General features: G+C 41.8%; 1 protein-coding gene and 1 non-coding gene across 5 annotated transcripts; both read left to right on the top strand.

The window, feature by feature from the left end:
• Positions 1–390: 390 nt before the first annotated feature.
• LOC126932185 (myomegalin-like) lies at positions 391–26980 on the top strand. Of its 4 annotated transcripts, none has more exons than XM_050750860.1 (8): positions 391–474; positions 12793–13013; positions 17264–17499; positions 18604–18655; positions 19810–19997; positions 23773–23994; positions 25324–25458; positions 26764–26980. In XM_050750860.1, exons 2-8 carry the CDS (start codon positions 12892–12894, stop codon positions 26838–26840), a joined length of 1032 nt encoding a protein of 343 aa, XP_050606817.1. In that variant the 5' UTR covers positions 391–474; positions 12793–12891; the 3' UTR covers positions 26841–26980. The 4 variants fall into 4 exon arrangements, with proteins under 4 accessions (XP_050606817.1, XP_050606806.1, XP_050606837.1 ...); XM_050750849.1 differs by having other exon boundaries at positions 404–474; positions 12863–13013; XM_050750871.1 differs by lacking the exon at positions 391–474 and adding an exon at positions 12290–12702.
• Positions 6903–6976, top strand: TRNAN-GUU (transfer RNA asparagine (anticodon GUU)). Its single transcript has one exon. It is a non-coding gene; the product is annotated as a tRNA-Asn (tRNA).
• Positions 26981–27599: the final 619 nt, after the last annotated feature.

Genomic DNA, 27599 nt, shown 5'->3' with positions numbered 1-27599 from the left:
CAAGCAAGGCACAGAGATCGCTTCAACTCGCTACCAGACATTAGGGTTTTAAGCGGCCATTGGACTGTGGCCCTGCAGGTCAAAATCGGCCTCTCTAGGCCTGTCTTCTTGGGGACCAGTGGCAGGACCCGGTCCTCTCCGCGCGGCTTCTCTCCTCGGGTCCGCAACCCTGCACCTCTTTCCTGTAACCTGCAGCGAAGCTCGGCGGGGGACCGGGTGTTCAATTGGCGAGGAGTTCTCCAGGCGCAGGTGCGGGTGTGCGGGGACGCGCGTGGTGAGTCTGCAGTTCCTGCCGGCTCCAGCAACGTCCCGGGTCAGTTCGAACTCCGAAGGCGTCAAGGCAGGAGGGACCGGTAGGCGAAGGGCAGCCGCACTCTTGCGCCCTGTTTCAGCCCTCTAGTCGCTGTTGAATGGAGTTTCCGTCTCTAGTCTCAGCCAAAGCAGGCAAGTCGGACAATTTCGGCTTGGCAATCAGTGAGTATACAGTCCCTTCTCCGCCCCGTCGGGCGCTTGAACTTGTGCCGTTGGATTGTTTCTCCCCAAGCTTTCTATGAATTCCAAGCATGTAACTGATAACTATTTAAAAACTGCCCTTACCTGAAGAAAGAATACTTTAAAGTCTTAGCAAAGGAAATGTTCTAGATGGGTTTTAAGTCGAGGACTTTCAAGGGTGGGAAGAAAACGAAAATCACTACATCAGGGAACACAAATACTGTTGAGAATGTCTCACACACACACCAACTACACACTTCAAGCAGGTAGGTTGTACACTTAGGTTGGGCCCATCCTATTTTAAGTGTATTGTTGGTGGACTTTAACCTGAGTCTAGGATGAATATTTTAATTTTGTTTTTAATTTAAATACACATTCCAAAGAATATACAGAAAGCATATAAAGCCCACCTTATACCATTTTAACAAAAACGGCAAAAGAGATAATATGTGAATGACAGCCTCATAAAATGGTCTTTAAGTACTGGTTGTTTCCACTAAAGTTTTTCTTCCTACACAGAACAGAAATTGCAAACCAAATGTTGTACTTCATGCTACTAAGTAACAGGAAAAAAAAAAAATTCTGTGGCAAAAAAAAAAAAAAAAAAAACCACATTGAAAATGAACTTTTTTCCAAGGAAAATCTAAATTCATTGCTGAATGTTGCAGGTATCTAGATCACCTCTAGATCAGCTCTTAAGGCAACTGGAGATTTATTTTCTCCAGAGAGTGCAACAGAGGATCTTTGGCTAAGGGGTCAACCATTGTTTATGAGAGATGTGTCCTCTAGTGAAATGAGGGAGATTAAGTGACAGCATGTCTTGATTTTCATGGTGGCACCACAGGATGTACACATTTCAGGTTTATTGAGTTGTCAAACCTGGAAGACTTACTATTAAGCTATTTATTACTATAAACAAAACAGTGTGAACATGGCAAAAGGATACACATATTGATAAATGAAACTGAAGTGAGACACCTAAAACAGATCCTTGTTATATGCCCAATTGATTTTTTTTTTTTTCAAAAAAGGCACCAAAGCAGTACAATGGGGAAGAAGAGTCATTTCAGCAAATAGTGCTGGACCAACTAGATATCTCCTAGTGAGGAAAAAAGTCTCAATCCCTACCTCACAACATACACAAAAGCTAATTTGAGTTTTATCACAGAACAAACCATGCAATCTATAAAGTTTTAGAAGAAAATGCATGAAAATGTTATTATGACTTGGCAGAAAGCAAGTATTTTCTAAATATTACACAGAGAAATAGGTAAAACAGAAAAATGATAAATTAGACTTTATCGATATGAAATGTCTTTTCATCCAAAGACACCATTAAGTAAATGAAAAAGCAAGCCATGGACTAGGAGAAAATATTCACAAAACGTATTTAACCAAGAACCTGTATCCAGAGTATATAATTAGCTCCTGCAATTCAGTATTAGAAATGGAAACACTCATCTTAAAAATGGGCAAAAGCTTAAACAGACATTTCAGACAGGAAAATATACTAGTGGCCAGTCAGTTCATAAAAGAGTACTCAATATCATTAGTTGTGAGAGAAATAAACTTAAACAAGATTGAGATACCACTCCACCATTTTAGCATGGCAAAATTATAAAGTCAGAAAACACCAAATCTTGGTGAAGATATGGAAAACCTAGAACTCATACATTTTTAGAGGGAATGTAACATGTTATAATCACTTTGGTTTGACAGTCTCCTATAAATTTAAACATAAACATCTTTTTTTTTCCTAGCAATTCTTCATCTAGATATTCTTCCAAGAGACTTTAAAACATGTACACACACACACACACACAAATTATAACAGGAACGTTCATAGCTGCTTTATTCACAATACCCAAAACTACAAACAACCTAAGTGTCTATTATCAGGACACTGGTAAATAAAGTGTGGTATACTCATTCAATGGAATACTGCTCAGCAATAAAAAGGAATGAACATCTGATATACTCAACAATGTGAATAAAACTCAGAGACATTATGCAGAAAGAAAGAACTGGACATAACAGTGGGCATTCTCCATGAGTCCATCTACAGGAATTCTTAGAAGCAAAACTAATTTAAGATGCAAAACATCAGCACAGTGGCTTTCAAAAATAATGCAGAGGAAAATGACAATGAGGAAGATCATTCTGCTTGATTATTAATTAATCATCAACCATATCCAGACACAGCTAACAATGGCAAAATGAATTAGACTACTTTTTTCTTTTCTTTCTTTCTTTCTTTCTTTCTTTCTTTCTTTCTTTCTTTCTTTCTTTCTTTCTTTCTTTCTTTCTTTCTTTTTTTTTTTTTTTTTGAGATGGAGTTTTGCTTTGTTGCCCAGGCTGGAGTGCAGTGGTGCAATCTCACCTCACTGCAACCTCCAACTCCTGGTTTCAAGCAGTTCTCCTGCCTCAGCTTCCTGAGTAGCTGAGATTACAGGTGCCTGCCACCATGCCCAGCTAATTTTGGTATTTTTAGTAGAGATGGGGTTTCACCATGTTGGCCAGGCTGATCTTGAACTCCTGACCTCAAGTGATCTGCCTGCCTTGGCCTCCCAAAGTGCTGGGATTATAGGCATGAGCCACCACACCTGGCCTAAGACTACTCTTATTAGCTCCATTTTATAGAAGAAAGAATGGAGGCACATAAAGTTTAAGTTATTTATCCAAGGCCACACAGGGGCAGAACTAGATTTACAAACCAGAATACAGGTGTGGTTTGAGCACAGATCAGACCCAGTCTTTCTTCTTCTTGTGCTCTAATATCTTGAGCACAGATTAGACCAGGTCTTTCTTCTCCTCAGTTTTAGGTCTTTCTGGTTTTCTCACCTTGTAGGGGTGAGAAAAGGAGAGAGAAGAAGGGAGAAGGCAAGAGAGGGAGGGAGTGAGGGGTGGAAGCACAAGGATCTATAGCTGTCAAAGAGCACAGCAGGAAACTACTGTAAATGTTGTTACATCAAGGGTTATACAAGTTTCCGGGAGACTGAACTGTTGGTCTGCAAGTTGTGGATTTTATAGTGGTTAAGCATCATGCTGAGATCAGAAAATGAAATTAAGAAGAATTATAGATTTAAAAATAAAAATAAAAACACACGTTTCTGGAAGAAAATGCAGGAAAATATATGCACAATTGTAGGGTAGGAAAGGTGTCTTAGAGGTCACAAAAAAATAAAATTGGATTTCATCAAAATTAAAAACTGCTACTCATCAAAAAATTACCACAAGAAAGAAGGCAAGCCTTCTTAAGACTGGGAGAAGATATTTGCAGTATGCTTATTTGAAAAATAACTCAGATATTGAATATTTAGAGAGAACTTTTATACATTAATAATAAAAGCCAAGCTATTTAAAAATGAGCAAAATACATGAATAGGCTTTCTTCACACACACAAAATTTCTAAATGGCCAAAAGACATAAGAAAAAATGTTCAAAATCATTACTTATTAGGGAAACACAAATTAAAACTTCAGTGATGAGCTACTTTTATGCAATGCTATGGTCTGAATGTTTGTGTGTCTGCATCCCCCCACCAAATTTATTTGTTGAACTCCTAATCCCCAAGTTGGTGGTAATAGGAAGTTTAGGCCCTTGGAAGCTGATCAGATCATGAGGACTCTGCCTTCATGCATAGGATTAGTATCTTTATAAAAGAGGCTGGAGGGAGCTTGTTTGCCCTTCCACCGTGTGAGGACACATGGAGAAGGCACAGCCTATAAACCAGAGAGTGAGCCCTCATCAGACACAAAATCTGCTGGCACCTGGAACTTGGACTTCTCAGCCTCCAGAACTGTGAGAAATAAATTTCTCTTGTTTGTAAGCTACTCGGTTTAAGGTATTTTAACAGCTTGAATGGAAGAATCTTGAAAGACAAGAAGTACTGACAAGAATGTGGAGTAACTATAACTCTCGTTGCTGGTGAGAAGGTAAAATAGCACAACCACTTTGGACAACTGTTTGGCAGTTTATAATAAAGTTAAATTTAGACCTACTCCATGACCTAGCCACTCCACTTCAAAGTATAAACAAACTCAAGAAAAATGAGTGCACATGTCTACAAAAAGAATCGTACTAGAATATAGCAGCTTTGCTCATGAGAGCCAGAATTGGAAATAACCCAGTCAACCACACAGAATTAATTGTCATTAATTAACACCAAAATAATATACTCAAAACATGGATGCATATCAAAAACATTATGCTGCATGAAATTAGAAGTCAGACACAAAAATGTATATTCATTTATGTGAATTTCAGAAACAGTCAACATTCATCTGTGAAGATAGAAATCAGAATGGTTTGCCTAAGTGAAAGGAAGGTAGGTGGGAATCTACAGGAGGTTATTGACCTTTCTGGGCTGATGGAAATTTTCTATAACTTGATCTAGGTGATGGTTACATTTCTATGCCCTTAAGATTTGTGCATTTTACTGTTTGTGAATTATACTTCAGTAATGTAGTATAATTACATTAAACTACCAAAAAACGGGGTGGGGGAAGTGGAGGATGGCATCCAGTTTAGGTTCTATTACATTTATTGGGTTTTACATTATCAGATTTTATTGTAAAGTACCCTGTTGAATGAGAACTCATACCAAGCTCATTGTCATTGCATCTAAAAAGGCCTTACTGACCTTTGAAATATCTCAGCCAGAAAAATGGTTATTACCACACCATTACATCAGTTGAAGCTACAGACAAGGCTCCTGGAGAGTCAGGGCTCTTTACCTTTTGAGATGGTTCCTGCACATGCTCAGACACACGGCCCCTTCTAACCTTCCCCAAAGACTCTGCCCTAGGTCAGTGCACTGTGGGGGTTTCCTTCTCTTGTCCTGACTGTGTTGCAGGGAGACACAGCCCTACTCTCTGACCACAGCTACTGGGTGCAGTTGGTAAGGGGATTTAAAAAGTGAAACTGTAACACATACCAAATCTTGCCAAGAAGGAAGCCAGATGCTACTGCGGCTCCAATTCCAGCCAAGATTGCTTCGGCCACAACGAAGAGTGCTAACTGTTATACTCTCATGGTGCATCATAAACCTGGGGTTGCCAGTGGGCTGCTTTTAATATTTTTGATGCAAAAACATCCACAATATTTTCCTGTTTTGCTCTTGGATAGCTACAAGTTCTTGTGTTTTTTTTCTCTTTCATGTCCTTTTTCTATTTCTTCCCATTCAAATACATGACAAAAACAATTCTTATCTCTCAGGATCCAGGCTTTGCCTCTGCACAAGTCTCCTGGGAGGTCTCATTGTCCCTGCTGTTTCCCTCTTCATGTCTCCTTTGGTCCCTGCCCCTTTCCTGATCTTGCCCACTGACCCCACAGACCCCTTAGATCTCAGATCTGTTGAGAGCCAGGAGCTGCAGCAGCGCAGATGGTGCACTCTAGGCCCCTTTGTGGCCTACCCCATGGGACATTGCACACTTGGAAATCTGTTGACCAGCATAAAGCCTTTAAAAAAAGAACTCCCCACTTTGAAAAAAACCTTTCATTTATTTTCCACTCTCAGAATTTTCCAAAGGACTAAAAGCTTAAAGATGACAAAGTGTGAAAATGAAGGCCAATCAAATGAAAAAGCAATGGTTATTTATTCTGACACTAGGGCATCAGCCAGCGGCACTTGCGTTTTGACGGAGCCTAGAAGGCAGGCAGAGGAGTGGGACAGCCTTAGAGCTGAGGAAAGGGAAGGCTTCAGGTGTGCCCTGATTGGAGGCTGTTGGTGTGGGGGAGGGAGGCTAACTAGAAGGGGGACATCCTGTGTGCTTGGTTATGGGTGCATATTTGGCTTTCCCTGGTTCGTCCTAAGTTGCAAGTGGGAAGATAAATTAGGGAAAGTGTCAGTTACTAACCAAGCTCTGGCCATTTGGAGCCGATTGTTATGGAAGTTATTGTTTGTTACTACAGATAACTGCTCCCGGTGAGTCTGACTTATATAATAGCAGGCTGGCTTCCCCGGTTGTTTGTAGATAAGGAAGTTGATTTCCTGTACAGGTGGCCCCTGGTAGTGGATCAGAGTTCTATTTTTACGTATAATCCGGCCACTGTCCGATTGTATATTCAGTCTCTCAAATGTATTATTAATTCAACTAGTCCTAATTGAGCGCCCTGGGCGTTTCAGCTTCCCTGGGGCCCAAGTCGCTCTAACAGGAGTCGCGGTCCCCGCGTCTCCGGAGGCGCTGGCTTCTGAGTTAGGTGAGGGGACAAGACGGGGCGCGGGGCGTTTCGGAATCACCCAACGCACAGGTTTCAAACTTGACAAACAAGTGGATTCGTCGCTCTGACTGCTCAGGCTTTCCGAGGCTTTGGAGATTACCCAGTCATTTTGCAAAAGGTGCATGGTGTTAGCTAGCGTTTAGTGACAGCTTACTCTCTTTTCGAATGAAAGCAAAAGCTTAGCTGTGTCTCTGTGGCGCAATCGGTTAGCGCGTTTGGCTGTTAACCAAAAGGCTGGTGGTTCGACCCCACCCAGAGGCGTCTGTACCCTTTTATAACTCCCAAGGTGGTCTGCTCCCTTGAAGACTACATACCTCACTTCCCCTCCTGTCATCTAGTGGCTGCTTCTCATCCTCCAAGAAGGTCTCTGCCTGGGAAGAAATGTAGTTGGAGGGTACAGAAGTTCCTTGGACTAGGGAACAAGAGAAACTGTGTGTGATCTGTTCAGGGCTTCTGGGTGAAATCTTGTTTCTGTTTGTCTGTGCCCTTGGGCTGTTGACAAGCTATTTGTACCTCAATATTTTTTCAACTGTAATATGAGGATGGTAATAATACCTCATTTGCAGGATGTGCCTAGATTTAATAATTGCTCGATCAATAATGTTATCAGTAGAATCAAGATTATTATTGCCCTCTGCATTATTTTTGATGAAGGCATTTCTTCTTTTGTTTATTCCATCATCTAATCCTTTACATGTTGTTTTTGAAATTAAGTTGGTTCCATGATTTTCCTGTAATCTTATCTACTCAGGAGGCTGAGGCACAAGAATCACTTGAACCTGGGAAGCAGGGTTGCAGTGAGCCAAGATCATGCCACTGTACTCCAGCCTGGGCCACAGAGCGAGACTCCATCTCATACGCACAAACATACAAAATAAAATAAAAAATAAAAGGAGTGTTGCCCTCCTGACTTAACTAAGGGGAGGTACAACAGGTGACATGAGGGACATTGAGCAGTAGGGTATCTCCCCATCTCTTCAGCTAAACCTTCAAGATATTTTGTATAGCTATAATTTGTTTCTGTGGTGAGTAGGTCTGGAGAAGACCAGGCTAGAGTCACCTCTTTTTTTTTTTTTTTTTTTTTTTTTGAGACGGAGTCTCGCTCTGTCGCCCAGGCTGGAGGGCAGTGGCTGGATCTCAGCTCATTCCAAGCTCCGCCTCCTGGATTTATGCCATTCTCCCGCTTCAGCCTCCCGAGTAACTGGGACTACAGGCGCCCGCTACCTCGCCCTGCTAATTTTTTGTATTTTTTAGTAGAGACGGGGTTTCACCGGGTTAGCCAGGATGGTGTCGATTCCTGACCTCGTGATTCACCCGCCTCGGCCTCCCAAAGTGCTGGGATTACAGGCTTGAGCCACCGCGCCCGTAATAGCTTTGTGCCAAGCAGCTTTCACAAGGGAAGAAAAACGTTATTGGTATCTGATATTTATTACTCCACTCTTTCCTCTGTAAATGGCAAGGGTGAATTAGTATGCTATCTATATTAGTCAAGGTTCTCCAGAGAAACAGCATCATCTATCTATTATCTATTTTTATTGATTTATTTTAAAGAATTCGCTCACATGATTGTGAAAGTTCGAGGCAGGGAGGCTGGAGACCCAGGGAAGGGTTGTTATGCAAGTCCTAAAATATTCTGTTGGTAGAATTTCCTCTTCTTCTAGGAAGGTCAATCTCATTCCATTCAGGCCTTCACCTGATTGGATGAGGTCCACCCACATGACATAGGACAACCTGCTCTACTCAAAGTCTACTAATGTAAATGTTACTCTCATCCAAAAGACCCTTTCTCAGAAACCTCTGAAATCATATTTGACCACATACCTGGGCACTGTGGTCTAGCCAAGTTAACACATAAAATTAACCATCACACTGTCTCTATATTATTCCTTGACAGTTTTTCTTTTTTCCTGCTATTTCCACAAAGATTTGCCCACGTGAGACATATCATCACAGCTAATAGAATCCTGCACCTTACGGGCATTCCATGTAGACCTGTAATCTCAGAGTTATTGGCATATGTTCCCTCAGTTCATCTGTTGAATCTCATGAGCAGAAATTGAGCTATTTGACTTTTAGACACTAAATGTAATTCTTAGACAAGTATTTTTTCTCTCTCCCATTTGTACATTGTTGACTATTTTTTCCCATCAGTGATCAATATGGAATTCTGTTTTTGATTTTATGAAATGAACATCTGGGGATAGTGGTTAACAGGAATACATTATCTGTTAGGTGGTAGCTGACAGCTTATCTAGTCTGTGAGTCTTTTTGGATTGGCTATTTGTTTGTCTTGAGGTTCTTAGTATTTCCTAGTATTTGAGTCTGCAGTGTTGGGAAGTGGTTCACATCTTATCTATCTAATACTAGATAAAATCCTGTGAGTCCAACAGGTGTCAATATCTGCAAAAGTGGAATATCTTTTGATCTACTATTGAGTCACATTTGATCCACAGGATGATCTCCATACACAATGATTTTCCCTAAGAACTCTGACTTCAATATATTGCTCTAGCTAAAGGGGATCTTGGAACAGAAAGAAAACTGAATTTCTGGCATCCAATATTCTACTTTCTTAGACTAAAGTTCCTAAACCCTATACCCATTAATTTCCCATTCTTCCCTCCCTATCCCCTGGCACAACCACCTTTCTATTTCCTGTCTCTAACGAATTTAACTACTCTAGGTACTTCATATAAGCAGAATTATGTAGTATTTTTCCCTTTGTGACTGGTTTATTTCACTTAGCATAATGTCTTCAGGTTCATCTCTGTTGTAGCATGTGTCTGAATTTCTTTTCTTTTTTAAGGCTGAATAATATTGCATTGCAGGTATTTGCCACATTTTGTTTATTCATTTACCTGTTGTTGGACACTGGGGTTGTTTCCATTCTTTAGCTATTGTAATACTGCTATTGATGTAGGTGAACAAATATCTCTTTGATTCCTTGCTTTCAGTTCTTTTGAGTATATATTCAGAAGTAAAATTGTTGGATCATGTGATATTATTTTTAATATTTTGAGTAATCACCATATGGTTTTCCACAGTAGCTGTACCATTTTATTAGGTTGGTGCAAAAGTAATTGCGATTTTTGCTATTAAAAGTAATGACAAAAACCACAGTTACTTTTGCACCAACCTAATACATTCCCAACAACAGTGCACAGGGGTTTCAATTTTTCCACATCATCACCAACACTGGTAATTTTCTTTCCCTCTTTTTAAAATAATAGCCATCTTGTAGGTCTTACTTTTAATTTCCATTTTCTCCTCGAAATCTTGCACACTGAGCAAGAAGGAGGGAATGTGCGTCTTAGTGAGATCTTCTTAGTTCCCACCAAGCCTAATGGCTCAGAGCAAGGGTCTGGATGAGTCCTGGCTCTCAATCTCATAGAGATGATGGGACCCTTGGAAAGGTAAGTTCAGTCTTTCAGTGCAATGTTCTCACCTGCAACAAGGGGTTATAATAATCGACACTATCGACTGGGCGCGGTGGCTCAGCCTGTAATCCCAGCACTTTGGGAGGCCAAGGTAGGCAGATCTCCTGAGATCAGGAGTTTGAGACCAGCCTGGCCAACATGGTCAAATCCCATCTCTACTAAAAATACAATAATTAGCTGGGCAGGATGGTGGGGGCCTGTCAGCCAGCTGTTCAGGAGGCTGAGGTAGGAGAATCGCTTGAACCCGGGAGGCAGAGGTTGCAGTGAGCCAAGATCACGCCACTACACTCCAGCCTGGGTGACAGAGAGAGACTCCATCTCAAACAACAGCAGCAACAACAACAACAACCAAACAAAAAAATCAACACTATTTTGTAGGGTTGTTACTTGGACTAAATAAGTTACTAGACAGTAAAACACTTAGGAACCATGCCAGTCATATGATAATGCTCTTGAAACAGTTATTATTATTATTATTATTATTATTATTATGTCTTTGTTTTCATTTCTAACTGTGCCAGTGAGAACTTTCAACATTCCCTAAAATAAATTAGAAATGTTCAATGGTTTAGTTGACCTCTTCTCCCCACATTAATGGCCAGGTGTCTGAAAAACTGGTTACTTGAAGGATCTACTCAAAGTGCAGACATAGAATTCTATAGGAGGATTCTATCCCCTACAGGATCTCTGTTAGTGCACCAGGGGACTGGATCCAACCTTATCAAATTCTTGGACCTTGGGCAGGCATGATTGTTTAGTTCATGGTAGACAATCTTTAGCACTTGATTCTAGCAAGAGCCTTTAATACCCATTCAGACTTACCTAAGTATTACAAGAAAAATGCAAGTATGTACCTACCAGTGGCCTCTTCTCTTTTTTTTTTTTCTTCAGAAATCAAGGTAAGAAAATTTGATTTACCTGGAATTTGTAGATTTCCTCTTTCAGTTACAATAGAGTTTTGTAGCAAACCAGCACTCCCTTTGAAAATAAGTAGATAAAATCTTGTTTAAAGGAATACTGTTTGAAGTCTTTGAAAAGCTAGGACCCACAGGGCCAGCTACAGAACAGGGGTGGAGAGAGAGAGGGAGAGAGAGAGAGAGAAAGAGAGAAGATCATTGGAATTAAACAATTTTTCCCCTCAGGGCATTTGCTAGTTCTTGGCAAGGGACAAGAGGCTGAGAAGCTGGGGAGAGGGCAGTGGTTAGGAATCAGAGAAAACAGCAGCACTTTAAGTAACCTCATGGGGTTGGGGAATGGGTAGACATGTGAAGCTGTCCTGGTATTCTGACTTGAAAAGCCAAGATTCTAGAGTGAATTGAGATGTGAACTGAACATTTGGTAAACGTTTTCCCCTCAAGGCATTTGTGAATTCAGCTCTGTGCTGGTGAGAGGCTAGCAGAGAGTGGCTGAAAGCAGTTTGCATTGGTAAGGATGCAAAGGAGACAGAAATTAAAATTCAGTACCTTCTAAAAAAATGGTGCCTCTCAGATTGGGAGCCCCAGAAGTCTATAGCCTAGGAATGTGGGCAAACCAGATATAGACTGAGTCTTCCCATCAGTGCAAGCAAAGGTCGGTGGGATGGGAGTTTGGAAGGTAAAAATTGACTTCATATTAAATGAAACCCCTACACATTGCTACTGCAAGGGAAAGGAAGCAAGTATCGCATTGAGATATATTATTTATTATGTATTAAAAGGTAATACAACATGATACTAAATTTATTAGTCATACTTAGATGATCATTCTCCAGTTGTAGGCACTATACTCTTGAAAGAATGTAGGAAGTGAAAACCTGGAGAGTTCCTAAAAAGGAACAGTAAGAATCAGTAGAAGTTAAAAAAAAAATTAAGGAAAAGCCACAAGAATTGTTTTTATTGAAATTGTCTGCTGAGAAAATGTTTTGATGTTTTCAAGGAGAGGTATACTTAGGTTATTTTACTGTGGTTAGAAATTGGTTGACAATATAAGCAAAAGGGTACACAAACATTAGAGCTGGCTGTTGAGGGGTGGCCTCCACTGATATAGAGACCTCCAGGGTGAAACAGGCAGCCTTGCATTGAGTGTGGCTATCAGAAAGCAGGGCTTCCTTGGGTTCTGTAGCTACTTCCACATTCTAATTCTGTGATTGTGACTCAAGAGCCGGCAACCTGAGTCTTCTCCATAGCACTATTGTTGATGTCCCAGTGACATGGGATTTGAGCTCTGGCATTTGAGCTCTGCCATGTTCCTGCCTTCATGACTCTCAAAACTTGTGGAAGCAAAATTGCTTCCTGACTTCTGAAGGAATATTCCTTGGGAACTTTATAAGAACCTTATCTCAACTATAAGAAACAAAAATACTTACCCCTTAGCTCAGTTTAAACCCCATTTGTTATCATTCATTTATTTCATCATTTGCCTGTTTTTTCTAAACACTTGTGGGACCTCCACATCCTCCTCATAACAACACCCCCCACCCCGCTCCCCGCACTTGCTGCATCTTTCCTTTACCCAGTGGATTGTTGGGTCCTCATGGCTGAGGAAGTTGTATGCTTCACTCTTTACTTCCTGGTAGGCTCTGCTCTTGAGATTCTATCCTCCTACAGGATCTTCACTAATAATCTAATCTCTGTAAGCCGTAATTTTGTTTCAATTCTTTAGGTAGCTTTGGAGAAAAGCCTGGCCATTGTGGAGACGTAGACATCTTTCTTCTCTGTCCTTCCTTTCAAAGACGGCTGTAAGAGAACTCTTCATGAGAAAATGTCCCAGCTGAAGGCTGGGATGCATCAGCCCTCAGAGAAGAAGGGACCTGCTGAGAAGGAAGTGAGTGAGCAGAAGCCTCAGCCTGAGGAAGCAGAATTCTCCTCTGTATCCCGCAGTGGGTAAGAGACTTCCCACTATCAGCATTAAGTCATCGATCGTCAGAGTAGCTTTCAGGGCCTGCAGCCAGCCTCCATACCTTAATTGTAGGACTTTCTCTTAACACCTTCCTGGAAATTTCTTTAGAGAAAAATCTATTACAGTTTTATTAGTAATGACTTTATATTATTCAGAGAAATTTGGTTTTATTCTAACTAACATTGCATGTATTCACCAAATATATGGTCTTCATGGTTACCTGAGCTGGAAATCTTCCAGTCACGTGAGTGGTCTCTCTTCTGGATCCCCAGGAGCATGTAGGAATCTCCTATTTCTTCATATGTTGCTCCGGTGAATGCTGAACCATCCCAGTTCCCGAGGAGGTAGATTTATACAGAGGCCCCTCCATTCTACTCCATCCCCTATGGAAACTCAGGTCCTGGCTTCTGGAATGGCAATTTTGATAAGCTCAATTTTAAAAATAAGCTTGCAGAATTGTCAAATAGAGGCCCATTGGCTAGATTTGTCAGTTAGTTTTTAATGGCCATTTTCCTATAGCTTTTTGGAAGCATTTAAATAATATGGGGTTAATCCATTACGCATTTGCCTGTGAGCACCAGTTACTGAAATACTAAGTTACTGAAATCACTAATTTGTCTAAGTGGTTGGTGCACAGCTTTGGAAGTGATTCAAATCCTGCTTCATGCTCCATTAGGTCACTGCCCAATATATTCCACTTAAATTTCACTGACCCAGAGAATAATGTTAGTTAGAGGTAAAATAACTCTTGGCCAGGTGCAGTGGCTCACGCCTGTAATCTCAGCGCTTTGGGAGGTTGAGGTGGGCGGATCACTTGAGGTCAGGAGTTGGAGACAGCCTGGCCAATATTGTGAAATCCCTTCTCTACTAAAAATACAAAAATTAGCTGGGCATGGTGGTGGGCTCCTGTAATCCCAGCTACTCAGAAGGCTGAGGCAGAAGAATTACTTGAACCCGGGAGGCGGAAATTGCAGTGAGCCAAGATTGCACCACTGCACTCCAGCCTGGATGACAGAGCGAGATTCCATCTCAAACAAAACAAAACACCCAAAAAACTCAAGAGTCAGTTAGTCTCATTTCATCATTTTAGAACGAGAACGCTTAGGCCCTAAGAGACAGTCATTTGATCAAAGTTGCATAATAGCCTCTGGCAGAGATAACATTAGAATCCTGTGCTCTCGCAAAGCCTACACTACACCTACTTTATCAAATATATTTTTAAAAATTATACTCCTGTGATCATTCTTTTTTTAATAGACTTTTAAAGAGCAGTTTTAAGTTCACAGCAAAATTGAGTGGAAAGTCACAGAGTTCCCATATGCCCCTTACCCATGCACAGACATAGCCTCCCTCACTATCCACATCTTGCCCCCGAGTGATAACATTTGTTACAATTGATGAACCTACGTTAACTCATCATCATCACCCAAAGTCCACAGTTTACAGTGGGGTTCATTCTTGGTGGTGTATATCCTATAGGTTTTGACACAAGTATAAATGTATAATGACATGTATCCACTATTATAATGAATGACTACTCTCTGCCCTAAAAATCCTCTGTGCTCTGCTTATTCGTTCTCCTTTTCACCCTAACACCTGGCAACCACTGATCTTTTTACTGTCTCCACTGTTTTACCTATTCCATAGTGTCATATAGTCAGAGTCATACAGTATGTAGCTTTTTTAGATTGGCTTCTTTCACTTAGTAATACACACTTAAGTTTCTTTCATGTCATCATGGCTTCATAACTCATTTCTTTTTAGTACCAAATAATATTCCATTGACTGCATGTACCAAAATGAATCCATTCACCTACTGAAGGACATCTTGGTTGCTTCCAAGTTTTTGCAGTTATGAATAAAGCTGCTATAAACATCATGTGCAGGTTTTTGTGTGAAGTTAAGTTTTTACCTCATTTGGATAAATACTAAGGAGCAGATTGCTAGGTCATTTGGTAACAGTATGTTTAGTTTCACAAGAAAATGCCAAACTGTCTTCCAAAGTGGCTGTACTATTTTGCATTCCCACCAGCAATGAATGAAGATACCTGTTGTTCCACATCCTTACCAGCATTTGGTGTTATCAGTGTACTGGATTTTGCCATTCTAATAGGTGTAGAGTGGTATCTCATTGTTTTAATTTGCATTTCCCTAATGACATGATGTTGAGCATCCTTTCATATTCTTATTTACCGTCATCTTTGGTGAGGTGTCTGTTCAGGGTTTTTTGCTCATTTTTTATGGTGTTGTTCATTTTCTTATTGTTGAGTTTAAGAGTTCTTTGTGTATTTGGGATAATAGTCCTTTACCAGATATGTCTTTTGCAATTATTTTCTCCAAGTGTGTTGTCTTCTCATTCTCTCGATGTGTCTTTTGCAGAGCAGAAGTTTTTAATTTTAATGAAGTCCAGATTATCAGTTATTTCTTTTATGGATCATGCCTTTTGTGTTATATCTGAAAAGTAATCATATAACTGGGCTCAGTGGCTCACACCTATAATCACAGGCTTTGGAAGGCTGAGGCGAGAGGATCACTTGAGCCCAAGGGTTTGGCTGCAGTAAGCCATAATCACACCATGATCACACCATGGTGTGATTATGCTGCAGTGAGCCATGATCATGCCCTCCAACAAATAAATAAAATAATTTATTTATTTAGAGACTGTCTCTAAATTAAAATTGGTATTGCATTGAATCTTTAGATCAATAAATAAAATAAATAAAAAGTCATCACCAAACACAAGGTCATCTAGATTTTCTGCTGTTGTTATCTTTTAGGGGTTTATAATCATTTTCTGTTTTACATTTAAGCCTATGATCCATTTTGAGTAAGTTTTCATGAAGAATGTGAAGTCTGTGTCTAGATTCACTTTTTTTGCATGTGGATGTCCAGTTGTTCCAGCACCATTTGTTGAAAATACCATCTTTTGTCCATTGCCCTTGTCCCTTTGTCAAAGATCAATCTGCTATATTTTGGAGTCTTCTGGAATCTCTATTCTGCTCCACTGACTTATTTGTCTATTCTTTCACAAATCTCATACTGTCCTGATTACTGTAGCTTTACAGTAAGTCTTGAAACCAGGTCAAATCAGCCCTCTGTTCCTTTTCAATATTGTGTTGGCCATTCTGGGTCTTTTGCCTCTCTATGTAAACCTTAGCATCTATTAGTTGATATTCACAAGATTTATTTGCTGAGATTTTGATTGGTATTGCATTGAATCTTCAGATCAAGTTGGGAAGAACTGACGTCTTGACAATATTTAGTCTTCCTGTTCATGAACACAGAATATCTCTCTGTGTATTTAGTGCTTCTGTGATCTCAACAGAGTTGTAGTTTTCCTCATACAGATCTTGTACATGTTTTGTTAGATTTTACCTTGACATAATCACTTACTAGTTTCAGGAGATTTTTGTTGACAATTCTTTCATATTTTCTTTCTTTTCTTTTTCTTTTTCTTTTCTTTCTTTTTTTTTTTGAATCAGTGTCTCGCTTTGTCGCTCAGGGTGGAGTGCAGAGTGGCATGATCTCAGCTCACTGCAACCTCCGCTTCCTGGGTTCAAGCACTTCTCCTGCCTCAGCCTCCCAAGGATTACAAGTGCATGTCACCACGCCCGGCTAATTTTTGTATTTTCAGTAAAGATAGGTTTCACCATGTTGGAGATTTTGTATAATACATAGATAACTGTATCATGTGTGAACAAAGACAGTTTTAGTTCGTCTTTTCTAATCTGTATACCATTTATTTCCTTTGCTTATCTTACTGCATTAGCTAGGATTTCCAGTATGATGTTGAAAAGGAGTGGTAAGAGAGGAAATCCTTGCCTTATTGTTGATGTTAGTGAGAAAGCTTCTAGTTTCTAGTATGACATTAGTGTAGAGTTTCTATAGATGTTCTTTATCAAGTTGAGGAAGTTCTCCTCTATTCCCACTTTGTTGAGAGTTTTTATGATGAATGAGTGTTGAATTTTGTCAAATGCTTTTTCTTCATCTATTAATATGATCATGTGATTTTTCTTCTTTAGCAAGTGGCAGGGAAAATGACAATCTCAGAAGGGATCTTTCACATAAAGATTGTTTTCATTTCCTTCATTCCTTTTACCATATTCAGGACACTAAACATATGCTAGAATTCAGTGTGTGGCCTCCTTTGGTGATACTCTCAAGTCCCTTCTCCTAAATTGCTATAACCTATCAGTTATTCCTATCCAACTTTACTTCTTTTTTTCTACTTTAGGAAGTATCATTCCTTGATTCAGGATCAGGCTCGAGAGTTAACCCATCTACGGCAGAAGATGAAGCTTGGCAGAGTGGCCTCTGAGCTTCTCATTCAGCATGTCAAGAACACAGTAAAGGCCTTTGAGGAGCTACTCCACAGCAATAACATTGACCACTATATGGAGCAGCACTTCCGCGAGCAGCTGGCCAAAGGAAGCCAGCTGGCAGAGAGCCTTGCCAGAAAATTCAGCACGGGTAAGTTGGCTGCAGAGCTTAGGAAGATTTTCAGTCTTTCCCAAGGTCCTAAGTTCACAGGATCCCACCCCCATTCACAAGTCACTTTTCAACTGGTGTCCTGCTTTGTAATTACCACCTTAAGACCATGACAGAGTCAGGACTGGCTGGTGAGGAGCTCCAAGAAGAAGGGTTGAGGATGCCATGATGACCACCAGCACCTCCATCCCTCATGGAATATGACTGTGAGGGCAGGAGGCATCCCCGGGGATGATGGTATTTATTTGAAACTAATTGGCAGAAAGACAGAAGGATCAAGGGCAGCTGAACTGGGAAGGGCCCTGAACTGGGAATCCAAAGACCCTACCTCTAGCTTATATGTGTTCCTTACTAGCTCTGGACAGGTTAATATTTATTTTGATTTCTATTTCTCTACCTAAAAAATTAAGTCAAATAATACCAGTCCTTGAATGTTGCATTATTGTTCTAGGGATTAAATAAGTAACATTAATCAGCGCACTTCAAAAAAATGAAAAAGAATCATGTTGACTTTGGCATGGTTTAGGCGCTGTGTGTACTAGTACAAGGTGTTGAGATAATTAGCTGTTTCAGGAGCCTTTTACATGAAATTTCTCCCTGAGGACCCAAGGGCACATAGTAGCAGAGGGCGAGTTCACTGTGCTGTCTCCTCATGGCAGGTGGGACAGGGATGTCTATCATCTTGGAGAAGGGAGAAGGTTCTGCATGAAATCTATGGTGGAACACACAGCCAGGCGTTTGGGTGCTGGCCTTGTGCCAGGACTTGGAGGCTTTGACTGGAGTGGTCCAGAGGGCAGCTGGATACGTGTCCCATGATCTGTGGGAATAAAGACATTTTTAGCTTTTTGCTGTGACTCAGGGCAAAGCAAGTAGAGATGAGGACCTTCATGGTGGGCTCAGGAAAGCCTGCCAGGCAAGCTCTCTAAAGACTCAACCCAAGATCTGGGAAAATTCAGAGTATCCTGGAATCAAGGCAAGCATCAGGTAGTTAGGTCTCTGGTCCCAGATAGAACTCCGTGTTTGTCTGCAGTCTGGGAAATGAGACCCACTTAAAGCATGACTGGTCCTTTTGAATTTTGTTCTCAGATGACTGTACAACTAAGAAGAATCAAGTAGGACAGGTGCCTTCGACTCTCAGGTAACTCCAAATTTTCAGGGACTATCGAAGATGTAATCTGGTGAAGGATCCAGAAGCAAGAGCCAGAAGCTCAAAGAAATAGTAGCATACACGGCCAGTAAAAAAACAAATAGCTTATTTATTCATTAAACCATTATGTATCCTTAGTGATAAGGCAGTCTCACTTTTAAAAATTTTTAAAAAATGTATTATTCTTTTATTTTCACCAATTAATTCACCAGTTTAGTAATATAGAGCTGCTCTAACCTATCTGGGTCTTAGGAGTCTTCTGAACCTCCAGGGATTTCCCTTATTTAAAGACCAGAGTAAGATTATATCTGATTTCTTCAAGGGTGACCCAAGGAGTGCTGGAAGATGTTAAACAGCTACAAATTTTCCTTGCAAACAAAAGTTTATACTGTGTCTCTATACTTAGGGAAGGAGATCTAGAAACTGCAAGACACCAGTGAGGCTACATTGCCCGGGGAATCTGTTTTAAACGGCCTACGGCAAATACTATTTAAAAAACTATGTTCACAGAGTGAGTTGAACTTTTTTTTTCTTTTTACATTTTTTAAAATTTATTTTTGAGATGAGGTCTTGCTCTGTTGCTCAGGCTGGAATTCAGTGGCACGATCACTGCTCACTGCATCCTTGACCTCCTGGGCTCAAGTGATCCTCCTCAGCCTCCTGAGTAGCTGGGACTACAGGTGCACACCACTACATCCAGCTCATTTTTTATTTTTATTTTTTGTAGACAGAGGGTCTCTACTATGTTTCTCAATTTGGTCTTGAATTCCTGGGCTCAAGCAATTCTCCTGCCTTGGCCTCCCAGATTGCTGGGATTACAGGCATGCGCCACCATGCCCATACCTGGAGTTGAACTCTTATGGGTCTCTGGGTGTCTTGTGAAGGAAGCATGAGTGTTATTTAAAGGGCCCGTTAAGGCTTCTCTTTTCCTCAGGATGTTTGTAGCCAATGCACCAGACAACTGCTGCTCTCCCTGCCCCCTGCCTTCCCTCCATACTCTATCCCTAAACAGAGATGAATTGTTTGGCTTCTCCTCTGAAGGAATGATCCTCTTGACCTCCCCTTTACTTCTCCTGTGAGTCTCCAGATTAGTACAGCTGTGGCATTAGGTGGCCTTTATTTTTTCTTCCTTCTTACCCCACTAGTATCTTGAGGAAGATGCATAATATGAGTAAAGTGACAGAAGTCCTAGAGACCAAGCGGGATGCCCAGTCCCAGACTCAGCCCCAGATCTGGTGCAACAACCACACCCGGTCTGCCCCACATCACTCCCTGAGCAGCACGTCTCCACAGCTTGACAAGCAGGAAGTGCGTCCTTCAGTGACTGTAGTCAGTGAGTACCCACATGGTTCCAGTTTTTCGGTGCTCACACATTATCTAGGCCAAGAGGTGGCATCTTTGCAGCTGGGCCCTATAGATCCACCGTGATGCACCTAGTCGGACATAGCTATGGGACTCAGTGCTCAGCATAAGCCCCAAAGGTTTCTGGTAGCTTTTCTCCATTCCCAGTCTCACATGTCATCAGTCACTAGATCCTCTCTGACACATACATGGTGTTGGACTTGGGGGGCATGAGTTGGGAAGGGGAGAAAGGGGGCAAATAGTTCCTCTTCACTGCACACAATTATGTCATCTTTCAAACTAGGGACATGAGTGTTGCTAACATTGTGCACCTGATCCTGGAATCCCTGGGGTAAACAGCCACAGTTCCTACTTTTTGTTCACCACTAAAATCACCTTTATCATTTGTGAATTTACAGACCCCATCCATCATCCTAATAAGTTTGCTATAACACCCTCTAAACCATCAGTAAATGGGGACATTCTGTGAGGTTCAAGCTGAGTATATCACCAACCAGCATAGCATGTCCCTCCTGAGAATTTCCCTGAGAGGGTCCTTGGGGTAGCCTTGGTAGAGATGGGAAGAAGAGATTAAGTTTTTTTCTCCTGCTCAGTTTTCTCTTTAATTTTCCTCTTGAGAAAAGTGTTTGAAGTTTTAGGCCAGTATGAATCAAATCCTAATGTGGACAATACCAGGAAATTATTTTTAGTCCCTGGCTGTAGCTGATGTTTTTTTCTAAAGTGGCTATTTTAGGTAATGAATGAGCCATAATGGTTTTTTGTTGTTGTTGTTGTTGTTTTTGAGATGGAGTTTTGCTGTTGTCGCCCAGGCTGGAGTGCAGTGGTGCGATCTCAGCTCACTGCAACCTCTGCCTCCTGCGTTCAAGTGATTCTCCAGCCTCAGCCTCCCAAGTAGCTGGGATTACAGGTGCTTGATACCATGCTCGGTTAATTTTTATATTTTTAGTAGAGACAGGGTTTGACCATGTTGGCCAGGCTGGTCTCGAACTCCTGACCTCAGGTGATCCAACTGCCTCAGCCTCCCAAAGTGCTGGGCTTACAGGCATGAGCCACCATGCCCAGCCCGTAATGGGTTTTGATCTGGTACTACTCCCGTTTCTCATTTCACAATGAGGAGCAAAGCAGCAAAATGTTTCCTCTAAGATTATAGCAGCCAAAGAAAGACAGGAACTTCTCATTGATTGAGCACCTATTATGCTCACAATATTGACCACTATACATATGTTGCCTCATTTAATTGACACAGTGATCCCCTCAAGTAGGTAGTGGTGTTCTGCTTTTCTAGTGGAGGACACTGAGGCTCAGCAAAGTTGAGGAACTTACTGAAGACAAAGCAGCTTTGAGTCTACCTGACTCAAAGCTCAGGTTCTGAGTATTTCACTCTGCAGCCTGAGAAGTCAAGGGCTGCATACGGAGGGTGCTCACTCCTCAGCACCTCTTTTGCTAGGCTTCTGGAGCCAGTGTTTTTCTCATTTCACTTTTTCTGCTCTGTGTACCCAGCACAGAGTTCTGGCCTCTGAAGATGGGACAAGACCTTATACATATTACACTTCTATCTAACCATTTGTAAATAGATGAGCTGCCCCTGATGTGTACATCACCTATTTCAAGGGGCCAATGGGACTTTTACGTGCATCCTTGATTCAGTTGCCCAGAGGCACTTGTTTCAACCTCAGCACTGCCCCGAGAGATGGCAGAAGGGCAAGCCCATGTTTCCCTTACCTGCAATCCCTGCCACTGCCTGCAGTGAGGTGTGGCCTCTGGAGTGATGCATCTGGAGAGCACTAGCCTTACTTTTTGCTGCGAATATCTTTCCTGAGGGAGATTAAAGCCCTTCTCTTTCCCATTGGAAGTCACTGTCCTTTCAGAGGGGCAACTGTTTATCACCACTTCCTCTTTGCTTTTTCAATCAGAATTTCTAGAACAGTCAACCTGTAGTGCACTGGCATGACAACTACACTGTGAGGCTAAATTTCCCTCACAAAAGTCTAGTCTCTGTTGCTTTCCATCTGCAGTGTAGGGCATGTTCCCCATGTGGTATGGCCAGGGAATGTTAAAACACTGATCACTGTTACTGATAAAACTTAGAACTTCCTATGGCCATGGTTGAGAGTAAACTGATTTTCTGAGATAAAGGAGGTTTGAAAGGGGGTGGGAATCACATTTTGATTGAGTTCCTACTTTAAGTCAGGCATTGTATTAAAGACTTAACATAGTTGTCCTTACTCCTTATTTCAGAGTGATTCTAATTAGTATCTGATATTTTATCAACTGGAGAAGGAGAGACCTACTGGATACTGATTTAAATATACAGTTCCTAAAAGAACATGATGTTTTGAGGGCAAACAGAAACCTCACTCCCACCTGCTCAGAGGAGAAACTTGTCTATTCTTTAGCCCTTGATAATAATCCTTGACAGGGGAAAGACTCAAACTTTTCTCTGAATTATGGCCCTGCCACCCCAGCTGGGTTTTTTCTCTTAAAGGGAGACAGTAATGAAGGGCCCAGAGGATCTGGCCATGTTGTCATGGCATCACTGAGCTGTAAGATGCCATGTGTTTTCTGCTTCTACAATCCCCTATGCAACAGTACACTAGCTGTCCTTTGGATAGGAGCCAGACAATGTGAGCTGTACATAAGAATTATTTTTGCAGTGTCAAAAGCCATTCTAGGTAGAATCCAAATCACCACTTGCCTTAGACACCCGCTCAGCTTCACTGCAGGTCCAGAGTCAGCCGAGGCCAGAACGAGAACCACTAGGAGTGGAAGCAACACTGTCTCGGTTCTCTGCACATTGTCCAGAAGTGGAGGCCATTTTCCCCTCCTCCTCCAATAGCCTCAATGTAAAACAATCCCAGGAAGGAGTAGCTGGTGTGTTTCTGGCAAGGGCATAGAATGTTGAATAAATAGTCACCTGTTTACAGACCAACAAAATGCTTCATCCCTCACTGTCTGAACTCCTAGGACTGGGTGTGAGTCCTGCTATTAGAAGAAACATTTCTGAAGTACCTCCCCAGGATCTGGAAATCATAAAAGGAGCTAGGAGAGGGGCCCCATATTTTTCCTGTGTGTGCTGTGATGCTCAGATATCATATCTAACCACTACTGCTTATGTCATAGGATGAGAAATACCAGTGACTTTAGAGTGAAATGGGGAGTCCTTGGAAAATGAATCTGATGACATCTGCCTTAGCCTTCATTCCATGGATTGCTTTATTAGTTTTCGAGGGCTTCCAACACAAAGAAACGCAAACTGGGCGTTTTAAAACAGAAATGTATTCTTTCACAGTTCTGGAAGTGAAAACGTCTGAAATCAGGAAGTCAGCAGGGTCATGCTCCCTCTGAAGGCTCCAGGGAAGGATCCTTCCTTGCCTCTTCCTAGCTTCTGGTGGTTTCTGGGGGTGTTCCCCTGGCTTGTAGACACATCACCCCAATCTCTACCTCTGTTGTTACATGGTCTTCTTCTCTATGTGTCTCTTTATCTGTGTCTCCTCTCTTCTCATAAGGACATCAGTCATGTTGGATTTAAGACATACCCCCAATTGAGTGTCATCTCATCTTAGCTTATTACATCTGCAAAAATCCCATTTACAAATAAGATCACATTCTGAAGTTCCAAGTGAACTGAATGAATTCATTCACTGAATGAATTTTTGGAGGACACTATTCAACTCACTATAATTACCTTTAAAACACTCATTTATGACTTCCCTGTTGGTTTCTCACTCACATTCCTTTCTGGACAGATGCCAGCGCTGCCACTTCTGCTGATTCAGCTGCTTTGCCCAGCAACCAAGGAGCCAGGTCTGCTCAGCCCTTCCATCCTTCAAGCGGCACTGGCCAGCTGAGCAGGACACTAGAACACGGTAGCAGTGGCCCATGGGAAGAGATGAGGCCTCAAAAAATGAATGCATCTGGAGACCTAGCCTCCTTCTCCTGTTTGTACCAGCCCAACTCCGAAACCTCTGGTAAAACACAAAGGTGCACTTGGTGAAATCGAGCCCATTGATAGGAATGACACATTCCTTTCCTGGCCAGAGGATTTTTTGATTCCTCTGTTAGAACTTGGCTCATAAAAAATGATGGGACAATATGTGGATAAGCCAGACAGTGAGAACCAGCTCAGTGCTGGTTCTTTGTAAGTGCCTTCTCCTAGTCATCCTACCTAGGAACTCACTCTGGGCAGGAGAGTAGGAGAAGTCAGGGACATTCTGAGGTGCTCTACAAGGAGGATAAGTTACCTCACATTTAAATGCTGGCTTCTCTCTGTACTACAACCTTCTTAAGCCTAGATTAAGACTGCCCTGGAATGCTAAGCTCAGATTCCATGGGGAAGGTCTTCCTTAGGTCAAGAGCTACTGTAGGATGGAAAACTATTTCTACAGAGTCACCCACCCCTACACACTCTTTCCACTCTTTGACACACACCATGCATACAACCACGAGCCAATCCTGCCCCCATAAACATTGCTTTTGGATTTGGAGCCAAGCATCCTGGCACCCAGCAGCTAGGAGTGCAGCTATTTAGAGGAATGGCTTGAAGTAGCTCCATTTCTGTGTCCCGGGTAATATAACAATATGACATTTTAAATTCTCAGAGAAAAACCTGACCCTACGCAAAATCTCCCAGTGGGTAAAGCCTATTCTCAGCCTCCTCCCTCTGTGCATCTTTTTCCTTCCTTGGAGATTGTTCCCTTCTCTCCTGTTCCTACTTCAGATCCTGACACCTCCCCAGGCTCTTTCATGTTCCTTTTTTGCCAAAGCTGGTTAAAGGAGAACATTCACTATTACTCATTATTCACAGCCTGGTTTAATTTCATATGCACTTACCTTGGTCTTTCTCTCTGTAAGTGAGTGAATCTCAAAGGCTGTTGAGTTGGGATCATCATGGGAGAGAGGGATGAGATGGAGAGAGAGATTCTCTGGATTGCTATCCATGCCCAGGAGGTAGACAGCCTTTCCCATTACTAGGCCAGTTCTGCCTAGAGGCCTTTAGTAGTTTCTCACCCCGTGTCCATCTCCCTTAGATGTACTTGGTGATCTCTGTCTGGGAGGAGGCCTGTGGTGTTTCCTCACAGGGGCCACCTTGTGGTTGAAAGCCCAGGAGCTTTAACTAAAGTTGCCTGGTGCTTCCTCAATGCCAAGGAGAGAGGAATGCCAAGGAGAGAGGAAGAAGCTGACGGAAGGATAGAGATAGGTAGAGATCTTGCAGACAGATGCCAGGCAGGCCCCACAGCTGCCCAGGGATGATCAGGCTTCCCCACCTCCTACCTCTCCTATGTCTTGGTGGTTTGCAGTACCGGCTGACCTGCTGGAAAAGAATCTTGCTGAGATCCAGAAACTGCGCCAGCGCCTGGAGGAGTCTGTCAGCCTCAATGACCGCCTGAGGGAGAGGCTGGAGCATGTGCTCAGCAATGGTGACCAAGGAAAAGGTAGAAAGGCAGAAAGTTTATGTTTCTGTCCACATCTAGGGAGTCTCAAAAGGGCATATCGCTTCTTGGGGCAGAGTGTTACAGGTGTAAAGCACATTTGTGTGCATGATTTCATTTGTTCCTTACAATCAGCCCAGATAGGGAAGCAGGAAGGGTACTATTGCTCCCAGCGAGTGGTTTGCCCCAAACAGGGCTAGGTCTCATTCTCAGGACTATCTGAAGTGATGCCATTCTTATATGTCCTTATACTGCCTGGTGCTGTTCTTGGGCTTGTGGCCTGACTGGCGACTGGTAGCACCAAGGTTTCCATGGTGCCCACTTCAGCAGAATGAGAGCAACATTCCACCTTTATGCCATTACTATATGCCTTGGATATCACCTGCCTCTTCTCTTGTGCTAACGACCTTTATTCCCACACTCTTCACCCTGGATGCTCTCACTTGGAGACCAATTATTCTACACCCCTTCTTCTCTCATATTAAGGCCAGAAGAATGATGACCTACAACATCATAACCAAAGCCAGTTAGGGGGAAAGACCCTGGTCCATACCTGAAGCCATTGCATGTGAGAGTGTGTGGCCTACTGTGGTGTGCCCAGCAAAACCTGAGCCTGAGCCATACTGCACTGTTATCCCAGTGCATGAGGACACCAGGTTTTCTGACTGGCTGAGACTAAAATTTTAATGGGTGCAGGAAAGTACATTTTTGAAAGTATCTGTTACCTAAAGATGCGACTTGTCTGGGTTGTTTGTATTCCCTGTGAAGTATCTACCTCCATCTTCCATAGGTAGGACCTGTAGTCCACACCGTAGTTCTGCAACAGAAAAAGGGCTCAGGGAAGAAAACTGGAGTTTTCTGGCTTCCAGAAGGAAAAAAAATCAAAGATGAAGTCACTTCCATATTTCTTCCTTTCTGCAGCAATGCCCGGTCATAGAAGCAAAGAGAAGTAGGCAGCACAAAAATTGACCAGATCCACACAGCCTAAAACTATCATAGCTTATTCCCAATCTAGATAAGGCTGCTTCTTACAAGATCCCACCTACGTGTTCACAGACTCCTAGCTCCAGGAGTAAATAGTTCTGGAAAATCTACATGTCATGTTTAAGTTCCTTTCCCAATCTTTGCAGATAATCAGAGAGTCACTAGCTGTCGACTAGAAAGCAGCTTGGGGTCTCTCTTCCTGTCTTTCCCACTTTCACCTGGGTATGGAATAGGAGAGAAGAAATATCAGTTTTTGTTTGGTACAATCAGTGAATTCCCTAAATCCCTCCAGACTTCATTGCAACCCTGTCTCTCCCTCCCTAGGTACTGCACAGTCCACTGTAGCCCCTCGTTCATATACTCAGAGTCACTCTTCCAGCTGTGGCGAGGACATCCTGTGACATGATGCCTAGAGGGTCTAGAAGAATGTTCTCCAGAACTTTTCCAGCCCTGTGCAACAGAATTCTTGGGTGGGAACTTGGAGGCATTGGATATTATCTTTAAATGAAGAGATCAAATTAATAAATTATTTTTAAAATTAGTGTTTATATTTTATTTATTGAACACCTATAAAGAGTAAACTTTGTGTAGAAAAGAATAAAACCAGAATGGTCTGAAATTCATGGAAAAGGTTAAAGAAGAAATGAGTTTTCTTTATTAGCTATCTCTGTTTCAGAAGACTAGAATGAGAATTTCACTGCTGTGGGAAGGTAAGAAATATTAATAGATCGTGAGGATGTAGAATTCCTTGACTTCCATTACATGCTTAGAAAGAACAGAAAAACTGTCACATGTGAAAAGATTGTAGGATAAAATCTGAATGTTTTAAAATGAGGATAACTTACCATATCAGGTGAGCTTCATTCAAGAGAATGACAGAACCTACTTCTCAATGTGAATAAACATTGAGAAGTCGTGAAGAGCACAGTTGCCTTATGCCTGGAATATAGCCATTCTGACTACTGTGAGATGATATCTCACTGTAGTTTTAATTTGCATTTCTCTGATGATTAGTGATGTTCATTTTTTCATATATTTGTTGACTGCTTGTATGTCTTTCTTTGATAAGTGTCTACCCATGTCCTTTGCCCATTTTTAAAATAGGGTTATTTGGTTTTCTCTTGTTGATTTAAGTTTCTTATAGAGTCTGGATATTAGTC

This window comes from Macaca thibetana, chromosome 1, assembly GCF_024542745.1.
Source record: "Macaca thibetana thibetana isolate TM-01 chromosome 1, ASM2454274v1, whole genome shotgun sequence".
NCBI lineage: Eukaryota > Metazoa > Chordata > Mammalia > Primates > Cercopithecidae > Macaca > Macaca thibetana.
Note: the sequence above shows the minus strand (reverse complement) of the source record. Positions and strands in the feature narration are given on the sequence as shown.